Source organism: Amphiura filiformis, chromosome 2, assembly GCF_039555335.1.
Source record: "Amphiura filiformis chromosome 2, Afil_fr2py, whole genome shotgun sequence".
In the NCBI taxonomy this organism is placed as follows: Eukaryota; Metazoa; Echinodermata; class Ophiuroidea; order Amphilepidida; family Amphiuridae; genus Amphiura; species Amphiura filiformis.
Genome location: NC_092629.1, coordinates 97,487,429 through 97,513,652, shown reverse-complemented (window position 1 = coordinate 97,513,652; position 26,224 = coordinate 97,487,429). Strand labels below are relative to the sequence as shown.

At 37.8% G+C, this 26,224-nt stretch overlaps 1 protein-coding gene across 1 annotated transcript; it reads left to right on the top strand.

Moving 5' to 3' along the window:
- Nucleotides 1-289: 289 nt before the first annotated feature.
- LOC140146886 (nudC domain-containing protein 1-like) lies at nucleotides 290-24,817 on the top strand. The gene is given in 10 exon segments (XM_072168778.1): nucleotides 290-528; nucleotides 6,301-6,455; nucleotides 12,208-12,396; nucleotides 13,384-13,729; nucleotides 18,459-18,647; nucleotides 19,260-19,467; nucleotides 20,044-20,188; nucleotides 20,635-20,766; nucleotides 21,930-22,284; nucleotides 22,287-24,817. Coding segments are annotated over 10 exon segments (1,923 nt in total). The 5' UTR covers nucleotides 290-419; the 3' UTR covers nucleotides 22,382-24,817.
- Nucleotides 24,818-26,224: the final 1,407 nt, after the last annotated feature.

Below are 26,224 nucleotides of genomic sequence, written 5' to 3'. Positions count from 1 at the left end.
TGGCCCCCTATTTTGTAACCCCCAGGCTGAACGTACAGGCCAGTGGGACAACGAAAACGCTACGTGAACGAGCTAGGCTCGTACAATGTTCATAAAACTAGGGGCTCCATGAGCGCAATGTGTTGACGAAATCTCACTCTTGCAGATTGAGCCTAATTTTATGTTATACCTAATCGCTTTTGCAGAAAAGTGAGTCGCGCGCATGCTCAATATGCAAAAATAACGTCGCCTTGCACACTGAGCACGTTTGCGATTCACTTTTTTCCTGCAAAAGCGATCGCGTATAAACTAAGCTCAAGGTCAAAGGTGAAAAAAAAAAGCGAAGCGAATGCAAAACGTGTAGAAAAACACGTAGTAGGGTGTTTTGTTTTGCGTATGAAATTTGCTTGTATGTGCACAGTTTCAGAAAGATTTGACAGATGGCGAGCACAGAGTCTCTCAGTGTGAATCGGGAATTATTAGACCCTAATTTTGACGGCTATAAACTATCGCTAGATTCTCTACCAATATACGATATCAATGTTGGAGGTAAGCTTAAGTTTTAAAAGCAATAATAATATTCCCCAATATATCAATCATGCAATTGAACAAAGACTGCAACAGGAAATCCCTTTATCCCTGCACCATCCCCAATGGAATGTGCTCCCCTGGATGTAAAGACCCAGGGGGGGGCACTGGTCATTGACAAATTAAGGGGTATCATGCGTGGCCAAAAATCACGTAAAAGGGTCTTTTTCACGATCAGGCACTGTACGACGTATCGTGAATAGGGTGTCAAAAACATGGAAATTAGAGAAAAAGGGTATCTTTTTCACAACAGATTTACGTATTTAGGGTCCGTCCAGACTCCAGTCCTTCATAAGTTTCATGTCCTTCAAGTTCATGTTTATCCCTAGACTTGACTGTGTAGTTCTCTGTTTAGTCTCTTCTTTAAGTCCATAAAGATTGCCGACTTAGCCCAGCTGGCCCTGTTAATATTTTTCCATTAACCCATTCAATGCTACACAACCCTACAACATTCAATGGTGATGTACACATGTAGTACATGCTATGGTACAATGTACATTGTACGTATGCACAGCACGTGTATACTCTGATTTTAAGAGTTTTAATTCTCCTTTATAAAGTCCAAAGTTTCTAATTTCATTTTAAAATATTTTTACTATTATTTGAATTTTCTATCTTGTATTATGGATAAAAATAAAGATTTTCAAGCTAATTTTCATGTTGTATACAATTATTTAACCACAAATATCTACGGCAGAGGATTGATTGATTTGAACTGTGACCTAGCCTATTATCCACAAAATAAATAAATAAAAACATGCATGTTATTATCGTCAAAAGCATCATATTTTTGTCAGAATTTTGTCACAATAAGTGATCTTGATTTTATTTAAAAAACAAATTTTAAACTTTTGAATAAATTGTGAAAACATCAAATGAATATTAAAAGGTAAGATGGATATGGTGCAGAATTAGTCACGATTATCGCACTTTCAGTTTCCCAGCGTTTGAAGCGGGAATTGGATTGCGATTTTTCGATGTCTAGTGAGCAAATTTTTCAATATTTTGAGAAAATGATGTCAAATTTTCTATTCTGTATTGTTTGGTAATAATGTCTTTTGCCAATAGTATGTTTAAAGTTGTAATTTTGTGTTTTTGATCGCAAAGATCGGATATTTTCGTTCGATTCGAATTCTGAACCCTTCTTAAGGGTGCCGATTTCGACAGAACTTTGACGATAATTTTGCCTTTTGGACACTAAAATGCTTTCGATCCTCAATTTTGTTTCAACCGAGTCTTAAATTAGCAAGCACAATACGGTTGGTACCACTTTTATATACATTGATGAAATTTTAAAGATTTTTTTCAAGTTTCTAACCAAGCAAATCGTTAAGTGTGTATTTCCCATTGACATCCAAAATGGGAAATACGAGTCTGATGGACATAGGAACGGCGTCCATGAGACTCGGCGAGTCTAGTGCAGAATTAAAATACGTTTTTGGATTGGTATCAAATTCTGCAGTCATACACGAATCCTGCAGGTCTTGGCTGAACTGATTGTGCACCATGCACCTCAGTCGCTATTTACTGACTTATTTTCATCCTAATACTTTATTCAACTTATGAAATAGGCCTAATACCACTATTATTCATCCGATTCCTTCCAGAAGTAGGCCTTAATTGTTGTCATTTTAAGCTTTTAAAATAGATTATTAATATTATGCACTTTTCATCTTTTCGCAAATATTATAAAGGCCTAGGTCATTAAAAAAATCTGACCACTATTTTATGATTTTTGTCTCACTTTGAAACATGATTTGTAGGTCTATAATAATATTTGGAGGATGGAGAATAAATTGTCGAAACTTAAATAGGGCCTACAAAAATGATATAAAAACATTTCTTGACTTCTTTTTCTCTATTTTCTTTTCTTCATTGTTGTTTTTTTCTTAGAGTTTTGTAAATTTTCTTTTCATTTAATTCCCTCTTAGACTTAGGCTCTCTGATACTATAAATCAGCTTAAAATAATGTAACATTTATTTTGTAATTTTAAAATAGCTCATATTCTGCCCTGGTAGCAGAGCCATTCTGAGTTACTATTAAAGAAATCAATGAAAATGCAGCTTCAAGTAGTAGGCCTATTACTTGCTTAGGGTGTCGAAAATATATGTTTTACTTGCTAAGGGGTAAAAAAACGCCAGTACTTGTTTAGGGTAGGATATTACACTTGTTATACTTATTTAGGGGTGTATTTTCAGTCGTTGCACATACTTGTTTAGGGTGCTTTTTGAAACTCCATGGCCACGCATGATACCCCCTTGTCAATGACCAGTGGCCCCCCGGGGTAAAGACAGCAGCTTCTGTAGAGCTTCAAAAAGAAGAAGAAGAAGAAGAAGAAGAAAACCACTGTAGGTATTCCATCATGCAGGTGAATTCAAATTTGCCATCAAACTGCATCATCCTTGAGTAAAGAAAGCCAAAACTGAAAACCTTTTTTTCATAGCACTTTCCGTAGCAAAGTTACATCTTCAATCTTGGCAAAGATTGACTCTCATAGGCATGTTCACAAAATTTTCAAGTAGGATATTTCACATTGAAATTATTTTGTTTAAAAAGGTGATCGTCAAAAATTAGCGAAGTTATGGGCAAATGTCTGTTTTTAAAAAACTGCACTTTTCTGCGCCCATCATTGACAATGCCTTACACTGACTTACTGTACAAAAAAAGCATGTAATGCATCATTTTTACCACGATGATCCATTTTACACAAAGGCGATTTTATTTTATGAAATCTAACTTTCACTGCATGCTGACTTCTGTATCAAGGATAAAGTACCAGCACTTTTTAGACTACGTCGTCAAGTTTCTGGTGTCCAAATTTCAAATTTTGTATTTCCCTATGGGGATTACACAGTTAAGCCATTGACTGTGAGCTACTGTGGACACAACTTTTTGGATTGAATGTCGCCCTCTATAATAAGCAATGTGGACATGTCTAACTTTCATCAAAAAGATTTAGCCCGAAACATCATGGCCCTGTTCCTTCCTCACTAGGGCCATGAATGCCATTACGTACGTAAAAACGGGGTACCATGAACTCACGTCGCGGTGATGATGTCACACTGACGGCATCTATTTATAGGAAGAATTCAAAACATGGCGACGATAACACTACAGTCACAAGTCTGGTCTTTTACATCCTAAAATGTGCTCAAAATTTACGAACATGCACCGGAAGTGGTATTTATGAGAAAATGTGGTACACTGTTGTACAGAACTATCTCATTTTGGAAAATGGATCTCATTTTGAAAATCGTCTCAAATTGGATAGAATTGAGATGCAATTTGAGAATGAATTTGAGTACCAATATGAGATCCATAATCATATAATCACCCAATTAAGCTACTTGCAGTTCCGCCATTATGCACTATATGCGGGAGAGCCTCGAACTGGCAGCATACATGAATGGGAATTGAACTAGTCATAACGTTCTGTGTAAGGTTACATAATTCTTCCTTTCATGTATGCTGCCAGTTCGAGGCTCTCCCACATTATAGTGCATAATGGCGGAACTGCAAAATAATTGGTGCTTAGTACAACAAGCTTGTCATCTCATGGTCAAAGAAGTTGGATGGGGATCACCAAAATTGTATTTTGACAGAGCTCCTAATTGCTCCAATTTTTAAAGTAGCATTGGGAATTTAGTACATGTTTCTCTGCCAAGAAGACAAGGTCAATACCAGTATGTGTTATTGATACTTCACATTTATGTATCCCACATTATCAGGGTTTTGTTTCAGTTTTCTCTGTGATGATTTATTTCCACATTACAAAACTCTTTTTATTTAATTTTTTTTAAATTTTATATACTAGTACATGTAGTAGCAAACAAAATGAAACCAACTATCCTGCTGGATATTCCTAAAATGAGTACATGTATGCCTACACTGTTGTTGTGCAAAGTATTTTGCATAAATTTTTTTTAGCCTACTTGTTTTTTATTTGCCACCTGACATATTTTTCACTCAATGTTGGTGCTTAAGAGTTAAATAAAACCACTGTTCTGTAGGAATGTGTATATTAAATTTATGATCACATTCTCGGCTAACACTTCTGAAACATTGAAAATTACATTCTCTATTTTTTTCCTACAAACTTGATAAAGATTTTGTCAATCCCCCCCCCCTTCAAACTTTAAAGTTAAAACGGGAGAAAAGCTCAAAAAACACTGGGTACCGGTACTTGGTTCCATACATTACCATACTTCACAAACCATATAGTTAGCACCCAATAAAACTAATTGGGTGGATTATATCTCAATCTCAAATTGTGTCTCAATTCTATTCATGTGCGTATGCAGGAATTTTTAAAGGGGGGTGGGATGATAAAAATACTAAAATAAAGAAATGGCCGCGTAGCGGTCATCCCGTCGCGCCTGTGTGACGCAGGGGGGAGTCTGAGGGGGATGTGCCCCCCTCAGAATTAGAAACTTTTGGAAAATGAAGACCTAAGGGGTGGTGCAATAATTATATGTACTGGGGGGTGAATTCTCAAAATGGTCTGCCAAAAATCGCTTGCCCCCCCCTTTGGCCGAGCCAAAAACCTTTGCCCCCCCTTTTGACTGACAAAAAACCTTTGCCCCCCCCTTTTGATGTGCCAAAAACTTTCCCCCCCCCCTTACACATGCAAGATTTTGGGGAACCAATTTAAAACCTTAAATTGTCTTAACATATAATGCGGCGTAGCGAGCAGGAAATTTTGCATAATTGAGCGTGTTCAGTAACATTGTTTTCTCACGCCTTTTAGGGCGTAATATAGAAACAGTGCCCAAAATATCTGTGCCAAAATTGCTTGCCCCCCTTTTGACCTGCCAAAAATCGCTTGACCCCCCCTTTCGACCTGCCAAAAATGCTTGCCCCCCTTTTGGCCTGCCAAAAATCTTGCCCCCCCTATAAAGACCTAATTGAAGCGATTTGGTGGATCATTTTGGGACTATTAGCATGATTAGTGTGTAAAATTTTAGTTTGAAAACGCCGAAAATTGGTGAAATAACGGTACATGAAGCCTTTCGTGAACAAGAGTTTTGCCTCCTGCAGAAGTTCGAAAAATTTACAAAATGAAGGTCCGATTGAAGCCATTTGGTGCATAATTTTTACACTATTTAAATCATTGCTTCAAACAGAAAAAAGGGCCCGAACTCAATTTGCACAATTTAAACCTTTACGTATGTTGCCGGGTAGGGTCCGGGGTGTGATGTGGAGAGGTGTTGGTTTTAACATCATAAGGCCCTATCCATGTCAATTAACAATTAAAACCTTTACGTACGTACAATGCCAGGGTAAAGGTGTAATGATGTGGGGGGGTGTTAACATGTATTGACACAATTTACGTACGTTGCCGGTCAATACCGGGTATAGGCCTAGGGGTGAGATAAATTTGTGTGGGTGGGGTAGTTATGGAATATATAGGCCTATGATAATTGTAATAATATGTCCCATGTCTTGCTCATCTCCCTCCTCTCCTCTTCCCATTCCCCCTCTCTCCCCCTCCCCCCCTCTCTCTCTCCTCTCTCTATCTCTCTCTCTCTGTCGCTCTCTCTCTTTCTTTGCCTTTTCTCCCCCATTTAAATTTTTTGGACAAATCCAAGGGGGGTGTTTCACACCCGTAACACCCCCCCCTGCGTACGCCAATGATTCTATTCAATTTGAGATGATTACAAAATGCGATCCATTTTCCAAAATGAGATACTTTTGAATAGCAGTGTTATTTGCATATTTTAATTATGATACAGGAGTTGACAGCGTGAAGCTGAGAGATGACGAGTACACTCTTCAGCATGTCAAGGCATTCGGTATTACAAACCACTTAACATTAGACCAGTGGCAACCTAGCAATGTATTGTATGTGGATAACACTGGAAGTATCATGCTGATGAGGGTTATATTAGTAAGTATAGAATACACCCAAATGTCACAGAAATACACCCAAATATCTTGAAAATACACCCAATTGCAGACCTGCCAACTGTCCCTCATTTGGGGGGTTTCAAAGTGAAAAAGAGGGACAGTCCTACTTTCTCAAAATTTCAGTGATGGCAAATTTAAATGTAAGAACAGCAGAAAATAATGCAAATTTTACTTTAAAATTTTGCTATAGAATCTCTTTAGTCTAATGTGATAATTATCTTTCGGGTCGCACCCAATGTACATCTGTAAATGGGACACTTTCAGACTTTAAAGAAACTGTTTGTGGAATGCCCCAGGGCTCAATTGACGGACCACTCACTTTTCTTATTTATATATGACTTACCAAATTGTGTTTCTCATTGTAAAGTTAATATGTATGCTGATGATACCGTGCTGTACTATGCCTCTAACTCGCCAAATGATATCATGGAATGTATTAATAATGATTTAAAATTATAAATAATTGGTTACAAAGTAATAAACTTAGTCTTAATACTGATAAAACTGAATTTATGCTAATAGGATCTAGACAAAGACTCAATACAATTAAGAACAGTGTTAAAGAATTATCTATCAGCATAAATGATGCAACTATTAGGAAAGTTAATAAATGTAAACATCTGGGTGTAATTATTGATGACACATTTGAATGAGCAAATCAATAATGTACGTAAAAAGAGCCTAAAAGGTATGTTCATGCTAAAACAATGCAGGGCAAATTGTCTCCCTAAGGATATTTTATGTACTGTGTATAATGCTATTGTTCTGCCACACTTAGATTATTGTAATGTTGTATGGGGAAATTGTGGTGTTACTGTTTCAAAGAAACTTCAAGTTATTCAAAACAGGGCTGCAAGAACTATCTGTGGTGCAGGGGGGGCCGGCCAAGATTGGCTGAATTTTGACGTTGTCATTGGTTTTACACGTAAACACAAAAATGTCTCAAATTATTCCAAAACTGTACGTATGTTATTAAAGGTGAACCTCATTGAAAATAAAGTTATATATCAATGGAAAGCTTATGATGTCAGGATACTAAAAATTATTTTTTCCGATTTTTTTGATGGCCATTAAAGCTGAAAAATTAAAAAAATGAATGAATTTTTTTTTTTTTAGGCGCCCAAAAATCACCCAAATCAATCGTCTATGACCTTGAGAATGCTCGTGGACGTAAGCTCAGGGTTCTTGATCACGTGATCCTACTCGGAAACATGTAAACAAGACTTGCTTCCTGTACTTTGCAAGCTGCCCGGCAAGTCTGATTTTCACAATAAAGCTTGAAATTAGAGGAATCTTCAAGTTGCTGGTTCCTTCTATATATATTAGAAATAATAGAATTATTGTCAGCACATAAATTTTCCGTAAATTTTGACAAAATCAGTCATAACTCGCTGGGTATAATTGGGTAATTGAGTTTGAATTTGGCGCTGGGATCAATTCCATGCGCAAACTTGCTGCTACCGCTCATGTCATGGACTGAATAAACATGATCGAAAAACAAATTACATACTTGTTTGTGACATTTCTATTCTTGATTCATTTGAAAATATCTGATATTTAAAAATATCGTCTTGCAGTAATCAAAAAATTAATTAAAAAAAACGCAGATTTCATCAAATCCAGCCCATAAAGGTTTTCATATTTAGCGCATTGCGGTAAATACATTCTTTCCATGCAATCACGATTGAAAGAAACATACTTTATTATAAAATAAGTACAATTGAGGCTTAGTAGATGGAATTCTGAAATCTGAATAAAATTAAAATATTGTCACTTGTGTCACGATTCTTTAATGAGAGTACAATCAGTGTACGGTACTGAAAAAGTAAAACATTCATGTTTTATGGATTTATATCGAACACGATGCGTAAATTGCTGCTGAAGAAATAGCGTTTACCCGACCAAGGTGGATATGCACAAACACAGCGAGTCGCCAAGTTCGTCCTACGGTATAGCAATTGCGGTGCGGTGTGTGTTGCAGCAGATTTGATCAAGTCTGCTTTTGTATGCATTTTCGCAATTAAGCTTGAAATTAGAGGAATATTCAAGTTGCAAATAATAGAATTATTGTCAACACATAAATTTTCCGTAAATTTTGGACAAAATCAGTCGAAACTGGCTGGGTATAATTGGGTTATTGAGTTGAATTTGGCGCTGTGATCAATTCCATGCGCAAATGCTTTTGCTGCGACCGGTGACCGGTCATGGCATAATAATATAAACATCAAATTAAATACTTGCTTATCAAGTGACATTCCCTGTTCTTGATTCATTTTAAAATATCTGATTGCTAAAAAATATTGTCTTGCAGTAATCAAAAAAAGATTTCATTAAATCCAGCTCATAAAAAGGTTTTCATATCTAGCGCCGTGATCATCCCCCGGTCGGATATCATTAATTGCGGAAAATATTCTGTCCATGAATTGGCAATTGAAAGAAACAAATACTTTATAAATACAATTTAGGCTTGGTAGACCGTTATTTGATGGAATTCTGAAATCTAAATTATAATATTGTCATTTCTGTCACAGTTCTTGATGATAGCACAATCGGTGTAGCCCTACTGAAAAAGAAAAACATCCATATAATTGTTGTATTGTATGGATGATGGTAGTAGCGAAATACTAAAGAAATTGCAGGAGCTGATGTCTGCGAGGCGGATATGCCCAAACAGCGCTAGCCTTCGTCTTCCGGGAGCACTTCTCTGTGTATTAGCTGATTTGATCAATCGTTCCTTGATATTTGGAACATTTACAGGAATAAATTTTGCTGATGAAGTAGCAATAAGTTGGAAATATCAGAATGTGAATATCAAATCGGTCATTTTGTCTGCAAGTACAGTACAGTCGCGGATACCGAACACTCGGCGACTGAGTCACTGAGTTCATCCCGTATGTATCTACGAGTTACGCCTATCATACATGACCGGTTGTAAAGCTAAGAAATAATTAAAAATCCTGTACATGTACCTTATTCTATTCCTTCATTTTCTCATTGTGATAAGTTTATCTCAACTTGGTGTGACGATCTGAACTGGTAGCACTAGCAGTTATTTTTTGCAATCTGTTTTCATTCCGGTTCTTGGTAATTTTCGCTCTTCGTGCTTTACTGTAATATTCCCTATGCATATCGTGGATGGCTTGGCCTATCCCAAATCACCCTGCCAGCACTTTTTCCATTTTTATCCACACACTTTATTCAGGAACTTCATTCTTGATTTGATCATGATGTTTCCTTCATGTTATTCTTATTTTATTGAAGATATTTTTCATGTAAAGTAAGTTGACAATGACTTAATTAGTACATTGGCCCGATGCATGCCACAGTAATGCATGGACATTGTGTTTACAATCAAACCGGAAGTAACTGTGTGTCCCGAGCTGGCGTCATCAACGAAAAGCGCCTAATTTGAACGATTTCGTTTTGTAATTTAGGGGGTGCCAATATCCAATCTTTGCATGGATATTTTGTCTAGCCTAATACGTTAGGCAAATAAAAAATATTCTTTTCTGCTTCCTGACATCATAAGCTTTCCATTGATATATAACTTTATTTTCAATGAGGTTCACCTTTAAGCACTATTTTATCAGTCTAAATCCGTTGAGGTTCGCCAGTGAACCTCATTGTAAGTACTGTTTTTTGAATGTTTTGTATGAATAACGCACGGTATGTTTATGATATATACCTAAAATTTCCCCATTGTGTATCACGGTTCGCTTGGTCTAATGGTAGCGGGTCTCGCCTGCGGTGCATAGGGTCCCGAGATCGAGTCCCGCTCACTCCCGGCTATAATTTTTTTTCTTCACAGTTATTTTGAATCCAAAAATATTTATTTTTGTGTGAAAATTTATACATTCACTGAGAAATATATTTTGTGCATTTTTTTTCTGTAACGGGGCCAATAGAGCTAAAAACACAACTCAGCACGGGCGTCCAATGTCCAGGCAGTGTTGCCGTCATATTGTCTGTTTTGTTTACGATATTGGCTGTTGCCACAGTGAATAATGTAGTCCACCATCGTCTGCTGTGGTGCAAAATGGGACACACCTAGCAGAGATGTTCGTGCTGAACTTAACTGGAAACCTTTAATTGACAGACAAAACTCAAATTGTTTAATTTTAACCTACAAAATCTTAAATCATCTTGCACCTCCTTATTTGGGTCATATTTTCAGTCATGTAAACAACAGTTATAATTTCCGTCAAAGCCAAAGTAATGTAACTATACCCCTGCCAAGAACAGAGTACAAAAAGCGCAGTCTGTCTTATAGAGGTGCTGTAAGCTGGAATGAACTAGAAAATAAAATCCAAAATTCTCCAACATTATATACTATTAAAAATAATCTAAAAAAAACATAATGACATGCCTGTAAGCATGGTAGTAACCATAAGAGTATCATAATGGCTTTTGACAATTAATAATTTTGTGATTGTAATATGTTTAAGCCTAGATAATAAGCTTTTGTAATTGTTTGTTATTTTGTACATGTATGTTTGTTTATGCACGGCCCCAAGGAAGAACAACTTTGGTTGAATTGGGCTTTCCGTGTTGAAATAAAGTCTAATATATAAATTCAGACCAGCAATACCTTCCCTGAATTGTGAAAGTATTGTACACCGCAAGTCTTTGAATTTGTTGGTACATGGTTTGAGTACATGTACAAGGTTTGGCCTCAATGTCCCTCTTTCAGATTTTGGTAGGTTAGCAGGTTTGCAGTTGTATTTGGAATACACCCAAATATCTCACAAATACAACCAATTGTATTAGGAACACACCCAAATATCTCAGAAATTATACATCCAGTTGTAATACACCCAAATGTCTAGAAACACGCCCAAATGTCTCAGAAATACACCCAAATGTCTCAGAAATACACCCAAATGTCTCAGAAATTAACCCAAATGTTTAGATATACACCCAAATACATCTAGAAATACACCCAAATGTCTAGAAATACACCCAAATGTTTAGAAATTCACCCAAATGTCTAGAAATACACCCAAATGTCTAGAAATACACCCAAATGTTTAGAAATACACCCAAATGTCTAGAAATACACCCAAATGTCTAGAAATACACCCAAATGTCTAGAAATACACTCAAATGTCTCTGAAATTATACAAAATTAATTTTTTCTAAAGATAAACTATGGTACCCAAATCGTAACAATAAGGTAGGCACCGGAGTTTCGCGCAGTTCGCGCAAAAGCGCGCATTTGGGTGTCCAAAGCGCATTTTGGATTCCATCGAGAATGTTCACGATTTTGACCCATCGATAAGCTTAAAGTTAAAACTTACGATTTTATGCCCCAAATCGGCAGCATTTACAACAAAATTCACGCAATATTGGTCCTAACTTCACTTATGTACATCAAAATACAAATAACGATCATTAAACCAAGCATAATGTGGGGAAATTTGCCCTTGCTTTCGACATTTCGATCGACGATTTGTGATGGTCGCCATCTTTATTTTTATTTTTCCAGAAACTGAAATGAACGGAAGTCGTTAAGTAATTGATTGACATGCCATTGTTTTACCGATGTTTTTTTCGTGTTTTGCATTGAAAACAGGCGATCGCGCATTTTAGCGCATTTTGACCTATTTTTTGGCGCATTTTCGCGCATTTTGAAAAGTGACCAGTGCATTTTGCCGTTTTAAATCGCGCTTGAAACTCCGGTGCCTACAATAAGGACTAGTTAACAAAAGAATCATTTGACATTTTAATTGCAGGAGTCGGACCTAAGTCTTCCGCGAGAAGTGTTCAATATTCCACGATTCAACGACATCAAGAAATGTCATCGACATAATGTCACCATGCATTTTCCTTCTGCTGATTTGTGTGTTTTATCTGACGGAGCTGGGACATTATATGTGTTAGATACCGGCAGACGAGACACAGAGGATGGAGTACATTGGAAGGTGAGTGTGGGGTGGGTGGGTGTGGGAGGGGTCATGCCAATTGCATTTTTTAAAGAGTTGAATGGACGCAGTGCAACTTTCAAAACTGCATCTTTCGTTACATATGAGCCATTGTGACAAAATGCACCCAAAGGTATTAGGAATACACACAAATGTATTAGGAATACACCCAAATGTATTAGGAATACACCCAAGTGTATTAGGAATACACCCAAATGTATTAGGAATACACCCAAGTGTATTAGGAATACACCCAAATGTATTAGGAATACACCCAAGTGTATTAGGAATACACCCAAATGTATTAGGAATACACCCAAATGTATTAGGAATCCACCCAAATGTATTTGGAATACACACAAATGTAATGTGAAAACACCCAAATGTATTAGGAGTACGGGTACACGCTATTGTTTTAGGAATAAACCCAAATGTATAAGAAATACACCCAAATGTGTTAGGAACCCACCCAAATGTGTTAGGAATACACCCAAATGTACTTACCACTGGGTAAATGGCTCCTGTGTGCCTGCTTATTTCCAGGCTTGTTAGCAGGGAACTTGTTCATACCACAGATGTCTCAAAATTCAGAAATACACCTTAATGTGCCAGAAATACACCCAAAATGTGCTAGTAATATCTCTTTTGTCTCAAATACACCCAAATCCATGGTACAGGTGCTGTTCCATCAAGAGCTCTCCAGTGACAGTAAACTGTTCACCATTTTACATTCCACAACAAATGCCAGAAATACACCCGAATGTGTCAGAAATACACCCAAAATGTGCTAGTAATACTGTACACCTCTTAATGTCTCAAATACACCCAAATTCATGCCACAGGTGTTGTTCCATCAAGACCTCTCCAGTGACAGTAAACCATTCACCATTTTACATTCCACAACAATTGCCAGAAATACACCCAAATGTGTCAGAAATACACCCAAAATTCCTTTTTGTCTCAAATACACCCAAATCCATGCTACAGGTGTTGTTCCATCAAGAACTCTCCAGTGACAGCAAACCGTTCACCATTTTACATTCCACATCAAACGTCAGTGACTCATCTCGTGTTGTGCATTGTCTGGTCCTACATATTGAGGAGAAAGGGAAGAAAATAGATGAAGGAACAAGAGAGGAGGAAGAAGGGATGAAAACAGATGATAGTACTGATATGAAGGAAAAGAAAGGAAGGGAGGCGGAGGAAGAGATGACAACAGATAGCAGTAAGACGGATACAAAGAAGTCGTCATCGCAGGATGCAAAGAAGTCGTCATCATCGCAGGTGACTTATGAAGTGATCTTGGAGTGGTTTAGCATCTCAAAGAAATCAGGTAAAATCTATTTACACCTGTAATACAACTGTATTAGGAATACACCCAAATGTCTCAGATATGCACCCAAATGTTTCGGAAATGCACCCTTAGGCGACGAAAAAAAGAAACACTGTTCTAAGGCGACCTTTCAAGTAGGGTCAGCCTTTTTTTTTTTTTTTTTTTGAAATGACCCAAAAATCACCAAAATCTGTAAATAATTAGCAATTTGCGAAAATTCAAAAAAAAAATTTGATCCTGAAATTTCCGAAATTTGGGTCGCCATTCATTTGTACAGGAAATTTTTTTCCCAATTTGTTCAAACTCTGGGTCCGTCGGGCCCGTAGAACAGGGTCTTCTTTTTTTGTCGCCTTATGTCTCAGAAATACACTCAAATGTAAAATTTATTCAGGTTGGTAGGTCAGATTTTTTTTTTAAGATTCCCAAAGAATACTAAAATACCACTGGAACATGCTGAACTTGTAAAAATTGTTCCAACTTTTGTTCGGATACTTTATAGCAGAGCTTGGTGGAATTTATATTGCAGAGTAAAGCATATTAAAAAATAGCTCGGCGGCCTTTAACATTTTACAATATATCCTGGTAGGGAATTACCCGGTATACATCCAGCTCTCAATTTTCCCATGTACGGCGGTGAATCAGCCATTGACGTCTATAGGTGAATAGATTGGGTCTACACCTCTAAATTTTACCAATATTTACATGTAGGGCTGAGAACTGCATCAAAATGTTTAAAAAGCTACATTTCCACTTTTAAAAAAAACCGACTGATTTTTTAAATATTTTTTGGGTCGGTTGGAAAAGGGCAATCAAACATTTTTAGGGCATAATACAACACCTTTGTTAAATATTATTGTTTTTTGAGAGGTTCAATGGAGCATATGTCAAAAGAAGCGAAATGACAATGATCCATGGACATGCCAAATGGGCTTTTCCAGTTGAAATCCATACATCCCCTATACAAATTTCAAATGGAGGCACACATTTAGGGTTGTCTGCTCCAAAATAAGTTACCTGAATGGTAGACTTCTCCATAGTCCACTTGCCCATTTATATGCATACTCTTAAAACTCTGATTTAATTAATTTGTGCACAATTGATAGATTTTCACATCTGATCTTTTTAATCACCTCTGTTTGTTGGCTTCCCAAGTGGACTACTTACTTTGGATTGCGGTTAACAAGTTTAACACGGTTGTCTATGGATGAGATTGTCGGATTTCTGGCCCACTAAAATTAGCCATGATGTAATGCATCTTTAAATGGATATGGCTTGTGATTGGTCGCCCAGATCTCGTTATGGTTTAAATCCTCCGGGCATGTGGCATTACCATTAATAACTACATTGTACACAACTATGCGGCGCTTTGTGTACTAGGTGCATGAGCGCGTCTTGTACGTACAAGATTTGTGAGTGCGGTTGCATCGTCCTCAGCACTGGAAGGGCCAGCGTCTAAAACTGTCTGATAGAAGATGCTTGAACCACTGTGGTTGGTAGACGTTCCCAGATGGGTATGGTTCGGACAAAGAACGAATACTTGTAGGTGTTCACACGAGATTGGATGTTATGATAGCTCAAGATGTTGTTTGCTCTTCCTTGTCGGGTGGCTGGTATGACACAAGATGGGAATGCTATGTTCACCAGGCTAAAATGGATCTTGTAGAACATCGAGCACTGGTTGAGCAGCCTCCGTGTTCAGTATTAAAGGTGAACCTCATTGAAAATAAAGTTATATATCAATGGAAAGCTTATGATATCAGGATATTAAAAATAATTTTTTCCGATTTTTTGATGACCAATAAAGCTGACAAATTAAAAAATGAATGAATTTTTGGTCTTTTTAAGGCGCCAAAAAGCACCCAAATCAATCGTCTTTGACCTTGAGAATGCTCGTGGCGTAAGCTCAGGGTTCGTGATCACGTGATCCTACTCGGAAACATGTAAACAAGACTTGCTTCCTGTACTTTGCAAGCTGCCCGGCAAGTCTGATTTTCACAATAAAGCTTGAAATGAGAAGAATCTTCAAGTTGCTGATTCCTTCTATATATATATTAGAAATAATAGAATTATTGTCAACACGAAAATGTCCCGTAAATTTTTGACAAAATCAGTCATAACTGGCTGGGTATAACTGGGTCATTGAGTTTGAATTTCGCGCTGGGATCAATTCCATGCGCAAATGATTGCTGCTACCGTATACCGTTCATGTCATGGACTGAATAAACATGATCGAATAACAAATTAAATAATTTGTTTGTGACATTCCCTATTCTTGATTCATTTAAAAATATCTGATTTTTAAAAATATTGTCTTGTAGTAATCAAAAAATTAATTAAAAAAAACGCCGATTTCATCAAATCCAGCCCATAAAGGTTTTCATATTATAGCGCATTGCAGTAATACATTCTCCGGTACATTCTTTCCACACAATCACGATTGATAGAAACACATACTTTATTATAAAATAAATACAATATAGGCTTAGTAGACCGTTATTTGATGGAATTCTGAAATCTGAATAAAATTAAAATATTGTCACTTGTGTCACGATTCTTTTAATGATACTACCATCAGTGTACTGAAAAAGTGAAACATTCATGTTTTATGGATTACCGAACACGATGCGTAAATTGCTGCTTTTATGCTGAAGAAATTACAGGCAGCAGCGCACGATCAAGGTGGGCAAACACAGCGACTAAACCGTCTCTCCGGTAGCACAAGTTCAAGTTGCGCCGTGTTTCAGCAGATTTGATCAATCGTTCCCTCATATTTGGAACATCTACAGGAATAAATTTTGCTGATGAAGTAGCAATAAGTTGGAAATATCAGAATGTGAATATCAAATCGGTCATTTTGTCTGCAAGTACAGTACGTACAGTCGCGGATACGGAACACTCGGCGACTGAGTGAGTTCACCCCGCCCCGTATGTATTTACGAGTTCGGCTATCATACATGACTGGTTGTAAAGTTAAGAAATAATTAAAAAATCCCGTACATGTACTTTATTCTATTCCTTCATTTTCTCATTGTGATAAGTTCATCTCAACTTGGTGTGACGATCTGAACTGGTAGCACTAGCAGTTATTTTTTGCAATCTGTTTTCATTACGGTTCTTCGGTGAATCTTCGCTCTTCGTGCTTTACTGTAATATTCCCTGCATATCGTGGATGGCTTGGCCTATCCCAAATTACCCCGGCCAGCACTTTTCCCATTTTTAATCACACACTTTATTCAGGAACTTCATTCTTGATTTGATCATGATGTTTCCTTCATGTTATTCTTATTTTATTGAAGATATTTTTCATGTAAAGTAAGTTGGCAATGACTGAGTTCGTGCATTGGCCCGATGCATGCCACAGTAATGCATGGACATTGTGTTTACAATCAAACCCGGAAGTAACTGTGTGTCCCGTGTTGGCGTCATCATCGAAAGCGCCCAATTTGAACGATTTCGTTTTGTAATTTAGGGGGGGTGCCAATATCCAATCTTTGCATGGAGATTATGTCTATCCTGGTGCATTAGGCAAATAAAAAATATTCTTTTCTGCTTCCTGGCATCATAAGCTTTCCATTGATATATAACTTTATTTTCAATGAGGTTCACCTTTAAAGTGCCATCATAATATGTTGCATTCAATAAGCCTACTATATACTTTACTGTTACTGTCACTAATATAATTATATAGGCCTAAACCTTTTCATAACCATTTACTAGTATTTTGATGTAATAAAATAATATCAGTATAATTTCGAGATCAACTGAATGCGTTCATAATGATTAAATAACATATTTTTATTTATCAAAAATCGACTATGGCATAGTCTACCTGAATGGATGACTCCATTTGAAATCCTGTGTGGAATATGAGGTCATGTCTTCCTCAGGAATGTATGGATTCAACTGGAATAACCCATTTTGGAGCAGACAACACTGAATGGGTGGCCCCATTTGAAATTCACACTCCCTGTGTGAGATACCGTATTCATGTCATAGAGGCAATGCATGTGACGTATCATCCGAAAATATGGCAGACTACTCAAATGCATTCAACAAAAGCATGATTGCAATCTACCGTGACAGTTCGTCTCACACACATAACCCTGCACTACGATCAAATAGGTTGATGACAACATTTGATTGAATGGCCTGTACTCCGCCATAACTACGGTGAAGGATACCGGTTCAAATTCTTTGTTTGGAGCCGATCAATAATTTCATGCAGAGCCTCTATAGGGTTGTATAGATTTCAACTGGAATAACCCATTTTGAAGCAGACGACCATGAATGGGCAGCTCCATTTGAAATTCACATAAGATTAAAGATTAAGGCCATGTCTTCCATAGGGAGATTCTTGAGCATTGTGTTTCTCGTTTGTTTGTTATGCTTTGTTTTGTTTTTACTTTTTTTGATGGTAACATTTCTTTGTTAAAGGGGTGACTGGCCTTCTGGTCATCCCCTCCATAATTTGTTTGTTTGACCTTTGTTTATTTGTTTTTAAAAATTTATGCTTGTGTGATTTCATGTGAATTATGGGAAAATAAAAATATCTTGTAGGGGGTGTATGGATTTCAACTGGAATGGCCAAATGATATTGCCTGATTCTAAATCTTTAAATATATATGTAGGGTCTTAGTACTTAGGCAAAAAGCTCAAAATTACACCCAAATGTTGTAGAAATACACCCAAATGTATTAGGAATACACCCAAATGTTTCTGTTTTCACCAGATTCTGCTGAGTTCAAGTTGACTCGTTCTCGCCAGTTCAAAGGAAAAACAGCGCCCACATACGCCGCTATCGATGAGTCTGGCCAGTGTGTGTTCATTGCAAGCCCAGCCAACTTTGAGTTAGTGAAGGATTCGGCAAAAGAAATTGCAAAGAAGAAGAAGGAAGAAGAACAAAATGAACAAACGAAAGGTGTGTATCAAAGAAGATATCTTACATTTCCCATAATGCATTTCTTCCATTTCAATTTTCTGTACTCATTTGCTGTCCAGTGCAACGTGGGTTGATAGTGACAAAAGGGACCTCAAGTAACAGAGCACATCCAGATCTTGTAAAGTATGTTTATTTCTTCTTGATTATTGACCTATATTTAGCCAGTCTGTTATCAACATGAAAACAAAGGGAACCTAGCTGCAAAGGATTCTGGGAAGGGTAAAATATCTTCTCTGGATGTGTATGGAAAAGGTAGATTTCTTTGACTTGGATTTCACATATCCTGAGGCTTAGATATCATCATGATCATAGAATTCTGATGAACAGGGCAGTTATATAACACCCAAATGCAACAATGGCCCAAGGATTGACCCTTGGGGAATACCAAGTAATGAGGACATTCATTTCTTCTGCAGATAAAACTCTATATACATGGACACAGACTGAAGAGGATCTCACCATTACATTCATCTTACCAGAAACTGTCAACAGACAAGAGATCCACCCAAATGTCTCCCAAATACACCCAAATGCCTCCCAAATACACCCAAATTCAACACCAAATAATTTGGTTATTCATTTCTTCTACAGATAAAACTCTATATACATGGACACAGACTGAAGAGGACATCATCGTCACTTTCATTTTACCAGAAACCGTCAACAGACAAGAAATTCACTTCAATGTCACCGCCGATAGACTAGAGCTGGGTATTAAAGACAAGGTTATGCTACTTGAGGGCGCTTTGCATAGGAGCGTTGATCCTCCACTTTGCACGTGGACGTTTAATAAAAGAAAGTAAGTGAAGGGCTATTCCAGTTGAAATCCTTAACCCCCTAAGACATTACCTTAATCTCCCACACTGAAGGTGTAAATATCAAATGCAGTCACTCATTCAGGTAGCCTCATTTGAAACACTCCTCCTTGTGTGCACTCACACTCCTTGTGTGGAAGATTACGGCCATGTCTTCCATCGGGGGTGTTTGGATTTCATGTGCAATAGCCCATTTTGGAGATATTTCATCAACTTGGTACAACAACATGTAATCTACATTTTTGTCATTTTACAGAATTTTTTGGCAAGTAAAGAATGGGAAGGGGCAAGTGATTTTTGGCACACATTTATGGGGGACTTTTTAAATAAAACACTCGGTTAAAATTCCTTGCTAACAGTGGTGTAGCCGGTGGTGTAGCCAAGACTTTTCACAGGGGGGAAACTTACCCCTTGCCCCCCTGTGAAAAGTCTTGCTCCCCATGTGTGGGTGGTGACCGCACTGATATTTAAGTTTTTTTGCGTGTGTTTCTGACCAAATTAACCTGATATTTTGCCATTTTAACCTAAAAAGTGCCATTATGTTTGCTTTCTTTTCAAAGGTTGGAGGTGATGTTAACTAAACGAGAAGAAGGACCAATGTGGGCAGACCTGGTCATAGGTGACCACAGAGGGCAGTATATTGTAGACCCAGACCTAGCCAGCCGCATACATGAGAAACTTGAACATCTTACTACAGCAGAATTGGTATGTATGTGTATTTGTTTGTTTGTTTATTTGTTTGTTTGTGGGGTAAGGGCTAATGTGGGCAGACCTGGTCATAGGCGACCATAGAGAGCAGTATATTGTAGACCCAGACCAGGCCAGCCGCATACATGAGAAACTTGAACATCTTACTACAGCAGACTTGGTATGTATGTGAATTTGTTTGTTTGTTTATTTGTTTGTTTGTGGGGTAAGGGCTAATGTGGGCAGACCTGGTCATAGGCGACCATAGAGGGCAGTATATTGTAGATCCAGACCTAGCCAGCCGCATACATGAGCAACTTGAACATCTTACTACAGCAGACTTATCAGACACACTTTTGTATGCATTATTTTTCATGGTTCTTTCTTTTTATGTACAGCACTCAGAGACTTTTGAAATGAGCGCTCTATAAATCCCTTGTTATTATTATTGTTGTTCATTTTAGGATGCGGATCCAAACCCGTCGTCTGGAGGAACAGGTATTGGTGCAAATGATTTAGAAGAATGTGATATGTGTACAGAGGAAAATACATCACTGGTCAGATATGATGCTGAAAATCACGCTGTCTTGAATGAGGTATGTCACCTTGGGTTTATTCCCAAGACATTAGGGCGTATTCCTAATACATTTGGGTGTATTCCTAATATATTTGGGTGTATTCTTAAGACACTTGGGTGTATTCCTAAGACATTTGGGTGTATTCTCAAGACGTTTGGGTGTATTTAGATGAATGTGATATGTGTACAGATGAAAAAACATCACTGGTTAGATATGATGCTGAAAATCACACCATCTTGAATGAGGTATGTCACCTTGGGTGTATTCCTAATACATTTGGGTGTATTCCCAAGACATTTTGGGGGTATTTAGAGGTATGTTAGTTAAAGGTCCAAAAGCATTGGCCTGGTCAACTGGCAGGTTTGTGTAGGAACTAAATACCAACAATTACTAAATGTTTATACTAGGATTTGGGCAGGTAACCTTGTCCTTACATATCACTATGTTCTTTTAGATGACCAGGACCTTGGCGAGTTGGATACTTTTATTATCATAGATTATGTTATGCCATAAAATGCTGAGCTTGTGTAACGCTTTTATGAATAAATCCAGATGTGCTGTTAACCCTTTAAGGCAAAAAATAATTAGTATGTTTCAAAAACTGCCTTGCGTGTTTGTTTTGCAGTGCACAGTGTTCGAAATTTTGGTTGTCCGGTTGCCCGGGACAACTAAAAAAGTCGCCGGACAACCAAAAATACTGATTCGGTTGTGCATCGGACAACCATAAATCTAGCCAAAATTCACATTTGTAGGCCTACGGACAACCAAAAACTTAGACGGACAACCAGAAATTATAATCTGGTTGTCCGTGGGACAACCATTTATTTTTCCTAAATTCGAACACTGGCAGTGCACATTTGTCTTGGAGAAATTGACCAATTGAATTTTTTTAAAGAAAAATACACAACAATGTCAATAAAAATATGTTTAAGAAGCATTTGTTGGTAGAATTATGTGATAAGCACTTTAAATTAGTGAAAATATCTCATTATAAAAAGAGAGGGGAAAAATGGTATTGCAAATTAAATTTTAAAATCTTTGCGAGATTTAGATTTTTTTGGGGGGTGCTAAGTTAAAAGTAGTCCCTGGGTCAGGAACAAACCACCCCTAATACATTGGGGTATTCCTAATACATTTGGGTGTATTCCTAATACATTTGGGTGTTTTCTGATTGTATACAGGTACACATTGGCAGTTACCAGTGCCTTTTTACAGCACAACTCGACCCCTCCTTACCACCATGCATATGTCTACGCCATGACGTCGACGGCCTTATATGGCAACCACAACAACCAACTGATGACATCCCGCAACCTTGGCAACACATAAACACGTTCAACGCCCTTGGTTACGTGCAAGCCTCCAAGCAAGAACGCAAATTCACAGCATGTCCACCAAACGCATCGTACGTAGTAATATGCGACTGCGTACGGCATTTGTATTTCTATCGGCAACCAACACCGACAGAGAACTCTTTGAGGAATCGCAAAAGTGGACGTGTGGTTGGCGCCATCGCTAAACAACAGTTGATAAGTTTAACTCTACGGAAGACATTCTCGGTATTCATGCGACTGATGAGAGGATTTTCGTGCTTACGTCATCAAAGTTATACATCATCAGGGTCAGCGTATGAATGTTCTTTCATACACTCTTACATAACAAGAACCAGTCAGGGCAAGCATTAGAAAAATCCAAACCATACATTGATTGTCTCTATAATTTTTCTTGCAGGTTGGTGCAGTTATATTTGCTTATTATTTTCTAACACTTTTAGTAATAATTTTGTTATAAAAATAGCAAAAATAGGGTTTGTTTTTTCTTCTCGTGTATGAAATAGGTTAATGAACGTGTATTACTTGTTGCTCAAGAAATTAGACAAAATAATGTACTTGCGCTGATGTTGATTCATTTAATGCACTCCCCACTTCGGGGCTTGTGCATTAGATGCATCAACATCAACGCGCATGCATGATTTTAATTTCTCTCCCAACAAGTAATACACGTTCATTAACCTACAAGTATTTTAAGCAAACTGAGCTGTTTTTTTAAATCAATGATAAAGCTGACAGGTTGGCGCCAAGATAGCCTTGTTTTTGAAGCTGGCCTGTTTCATAATTCCTGGAATGTGAGGCGGCAGTGCATTCCATGTGCGGGCATTGATGGAATGAAGGACTGTATAGTTTGATCAGCTCGTAATAGGCGGGAAATATTAGGCTTTTACCACTATGCCGAAAAGTAGATGTCTGGTCTATATTTTGTGTGTTCAAGAAAGTTTCTTGAATTGAAATTGAAAAAGAAAGTAATTAGATGCTTATGGTGAGATATCACAAAACAATTCACTCGGTCGGACATCCAGGAACATTGTCCCCTTTGCACAAGTGCGCGCATAGCAACCAGCTCAAGAAAGGGGAACTGCGCATGCGCACACTGGTTTTACAAGGCTATTTCCCCTTTCTGACATCAGCCCGACCAAGAGAATTCTGAAAATAAAATATTTTGATATTAATCTGCGATGTTAAAAGGCCCGCCGATTACCAGCTGATCAAAGTATACATTACTAACAAGGTTAGATCTTGGAAACTGCAAGATTAATTGTCAATTTTCAGTGTTATGCCACGGCAACAGATAGAAGATATCTTACACTTCCCATAATGCATTTCTCCCATTTCAATTTTCTGTACTGATTTGCTATAGGTAGTGCTGCATGGTTCAAAAGTGATGAAATGAACAGAGCACATCCAGATAATTCAAAATATCGACCCATCAACCCATGTTTAGCCGTATATTTTCAAAATGAAACCAAATTTAACCTGTATGGGAGTTTCATTTAATGAAATAAGGTGTTGCATCATGTTGCAAAGGATTCTGGGAAGGGTAAGATATTTTCTCTGCCACGGCAAGAGCTCTTCAGGTGCAGTGTTGGAAATTATGGAAAGAACAAATAATTTTTTTTCTTTTTTCTGTTGGTAGTTTTTTAGGCCTGAATGGCCCATGTAAAAAAATTCTGACCTCCAAGGGGACTTTGGGGAAATTTTCTATGATAATACAATGGGCTATTACAATTGAAATCTTCCACACATGGAGTGTGAATTTCAAATGGGTTTACCTGAATGGATGACTCCATTTGAAATCTACACCCCCACCCCTGTGTGGAGGATTAAAGTCATGTCTTCCAAAGCAACTGGAATAACCCAATAAAACAGGCATGAATGGAATCGATCTAGAGACATGTCACTCTGTCTTCTCCAACATGGCTGCTATTTCAATTGTCATACCATTGCATAGGGTCTATTTGCAACACTGTAAAGAAGTTTTTGACTCGCTCTAACCAGGAACAAGTCGTATTTTGACATTTTGTGAGTTTAATATAAATGTACTAGACAACAAGCTTTAAAATGATACCAAAATTATTATACACAGCTCAAAAAAAGCCAAGGATCAGGCTCTTTATTAGTATTTATCAAAAACATCGTTAACATTATGAGTGGATATTCATGCGTAGTGGTAAATAAAATGAATTAGTTTTAACTTCAACACTACACATGTAAAAAAACTGAATTTTGAAAAATATTGAGGGCGTCCTCAGAAGCAAAATCAGCGAAATCAGCACTACTGGTATCTGATAGTAAAATATAACTAGTAACTGCTGTCCCCAAGATCAGTTGGATGACCGGTTTTATTTACTATCAGATACCGGTAGTGACGATGATTTGAATAATGATGTTGAAATGAATAAAAATAATAAACAAAATCTAGAAGCAGTCAGTGGCATAGACAAGGGATGGGGGTGGGGGGGTAGCTGACCCCCTTTGAGAAGTCTTGCACCCCTGAGCGATACTGGCCGCCCTGATATGCAAGATGTTTTAGTCCTTTTTAGCCCATTTCTAGCCATTGTCGACAAAGTTTGCCCCCATAAAAGTTGTAAAAGTGGCTTGCCTTGTCTTTGCCCATCTGAAAAAGTGCTGGCTATGCCACTGGAAGCAGTAGTACTGTAGATACTGTCTATGGATGGAGGGTAGATTTTGTGTGTATTTTTGTTTTTGTTTAACATTTCTGGAATTGAATGATATTTTAGCATAAAAAGAGCAAAAAAAAACCCATTTTTATAGGGGATGACACCCCGTAGCTCCCACAAATATTTGATGCCACATGTAAGTGCTTGGCAATTTTCAGACAGTGGCATCACCAGGTTTTCAAAAGAGTGGAGGCAGGTGTCTTGATCCCCTGATTGTTCAAAACATTTTGCCTTGCTTAGTCCACCATAATAGGTTATCCCCAAAGTTTCCCCCCAATTGGGTTCATTTCCATACCTGACTGACAGGGGGGGGGGCTGTGGCCCCTGCCAACTGCCACCCCCGCATCACTTGATAAATACCTGTTACATCTCTGGTTTTTGTATCAAACACGCAGTAAGAAAATAAAGACTGGTTTAGATACCAAGTGTAATTTCAATTGCCTCTTGTTTTATTGTCATATTGCATATTTGGATAATTATTGTTATAGCTTTTGCAGAATGCCGATTCAAGATTTGTCTGTTAAAATCATGTTACACATGAATTGGAGTACTGGTATCGTATCATTACGAATTAGGCAGACTTTGGTTTTTGGTCAATTTATGTTGCGAATGACTTATTTTTGAATTAGTGAACAAAGGATTAATGCTTTAGCGCAAGAGGGTAGCATATAAAAACAGTGGACAGTACAATACTGCGCTGCACTGTTAGCTAACCCTGTATGCCTCCCTCTTTCACGCAAGAGAGTAGCATATAAAAACAGTGGACAGTACAATACTGCGCTGCACTGTTAGCTAACCCTGTATGCCTCCCTCTTTCACGCAAGAGAGTAGCATATAAAAACAGTGGACAGTACGATACTGCACTGCACTGTTAGCTAACCCTGTATGCCTCCCTCTTTCACGCAAGAGAGTAGCATATAAAAACAGTGGACAGTACGATACTGCGCTGCACTGTTAGCTAACCCTGTATGCCTCCCTCTTTCACTCAAGAGAGTAGCATATAAAAACAGTGGACAGTACAATACTGTGCTGCACTGTTAGCTAACCCTGTATGCCTCCCTCTTTCACGCAAGAGAGTAGCATATAAAAACAGTGGACAGTACAATACTGTGCTGCACTGTTAGCTAACCCTGTATGCCTCCCTCTTTCACGCAAGAGAGTAGCATATAAAACAGTGGACAGTACAATACTGCGCTGCACTGTTAGCTAACCCTGTATGCCTCCCTCTTTCACTCAAGAGAGTAGCATATAAAAACAGTGGACAGTACAATACTGCGCTGCACTGTTAGCTAACCCTGTATGCCTCCCTCTTTCACGCAAGAGAGTAGCATATAAAAACAGTGGACAGTACAATACTGCGCTGCACTGTTAGCTAACCCTGTATGCCTCCCTCTTTCGCTTACATATCACGCTGAACACTGTTGACAAATTAATATGCTACATTTGTACTATCTAGAGCTT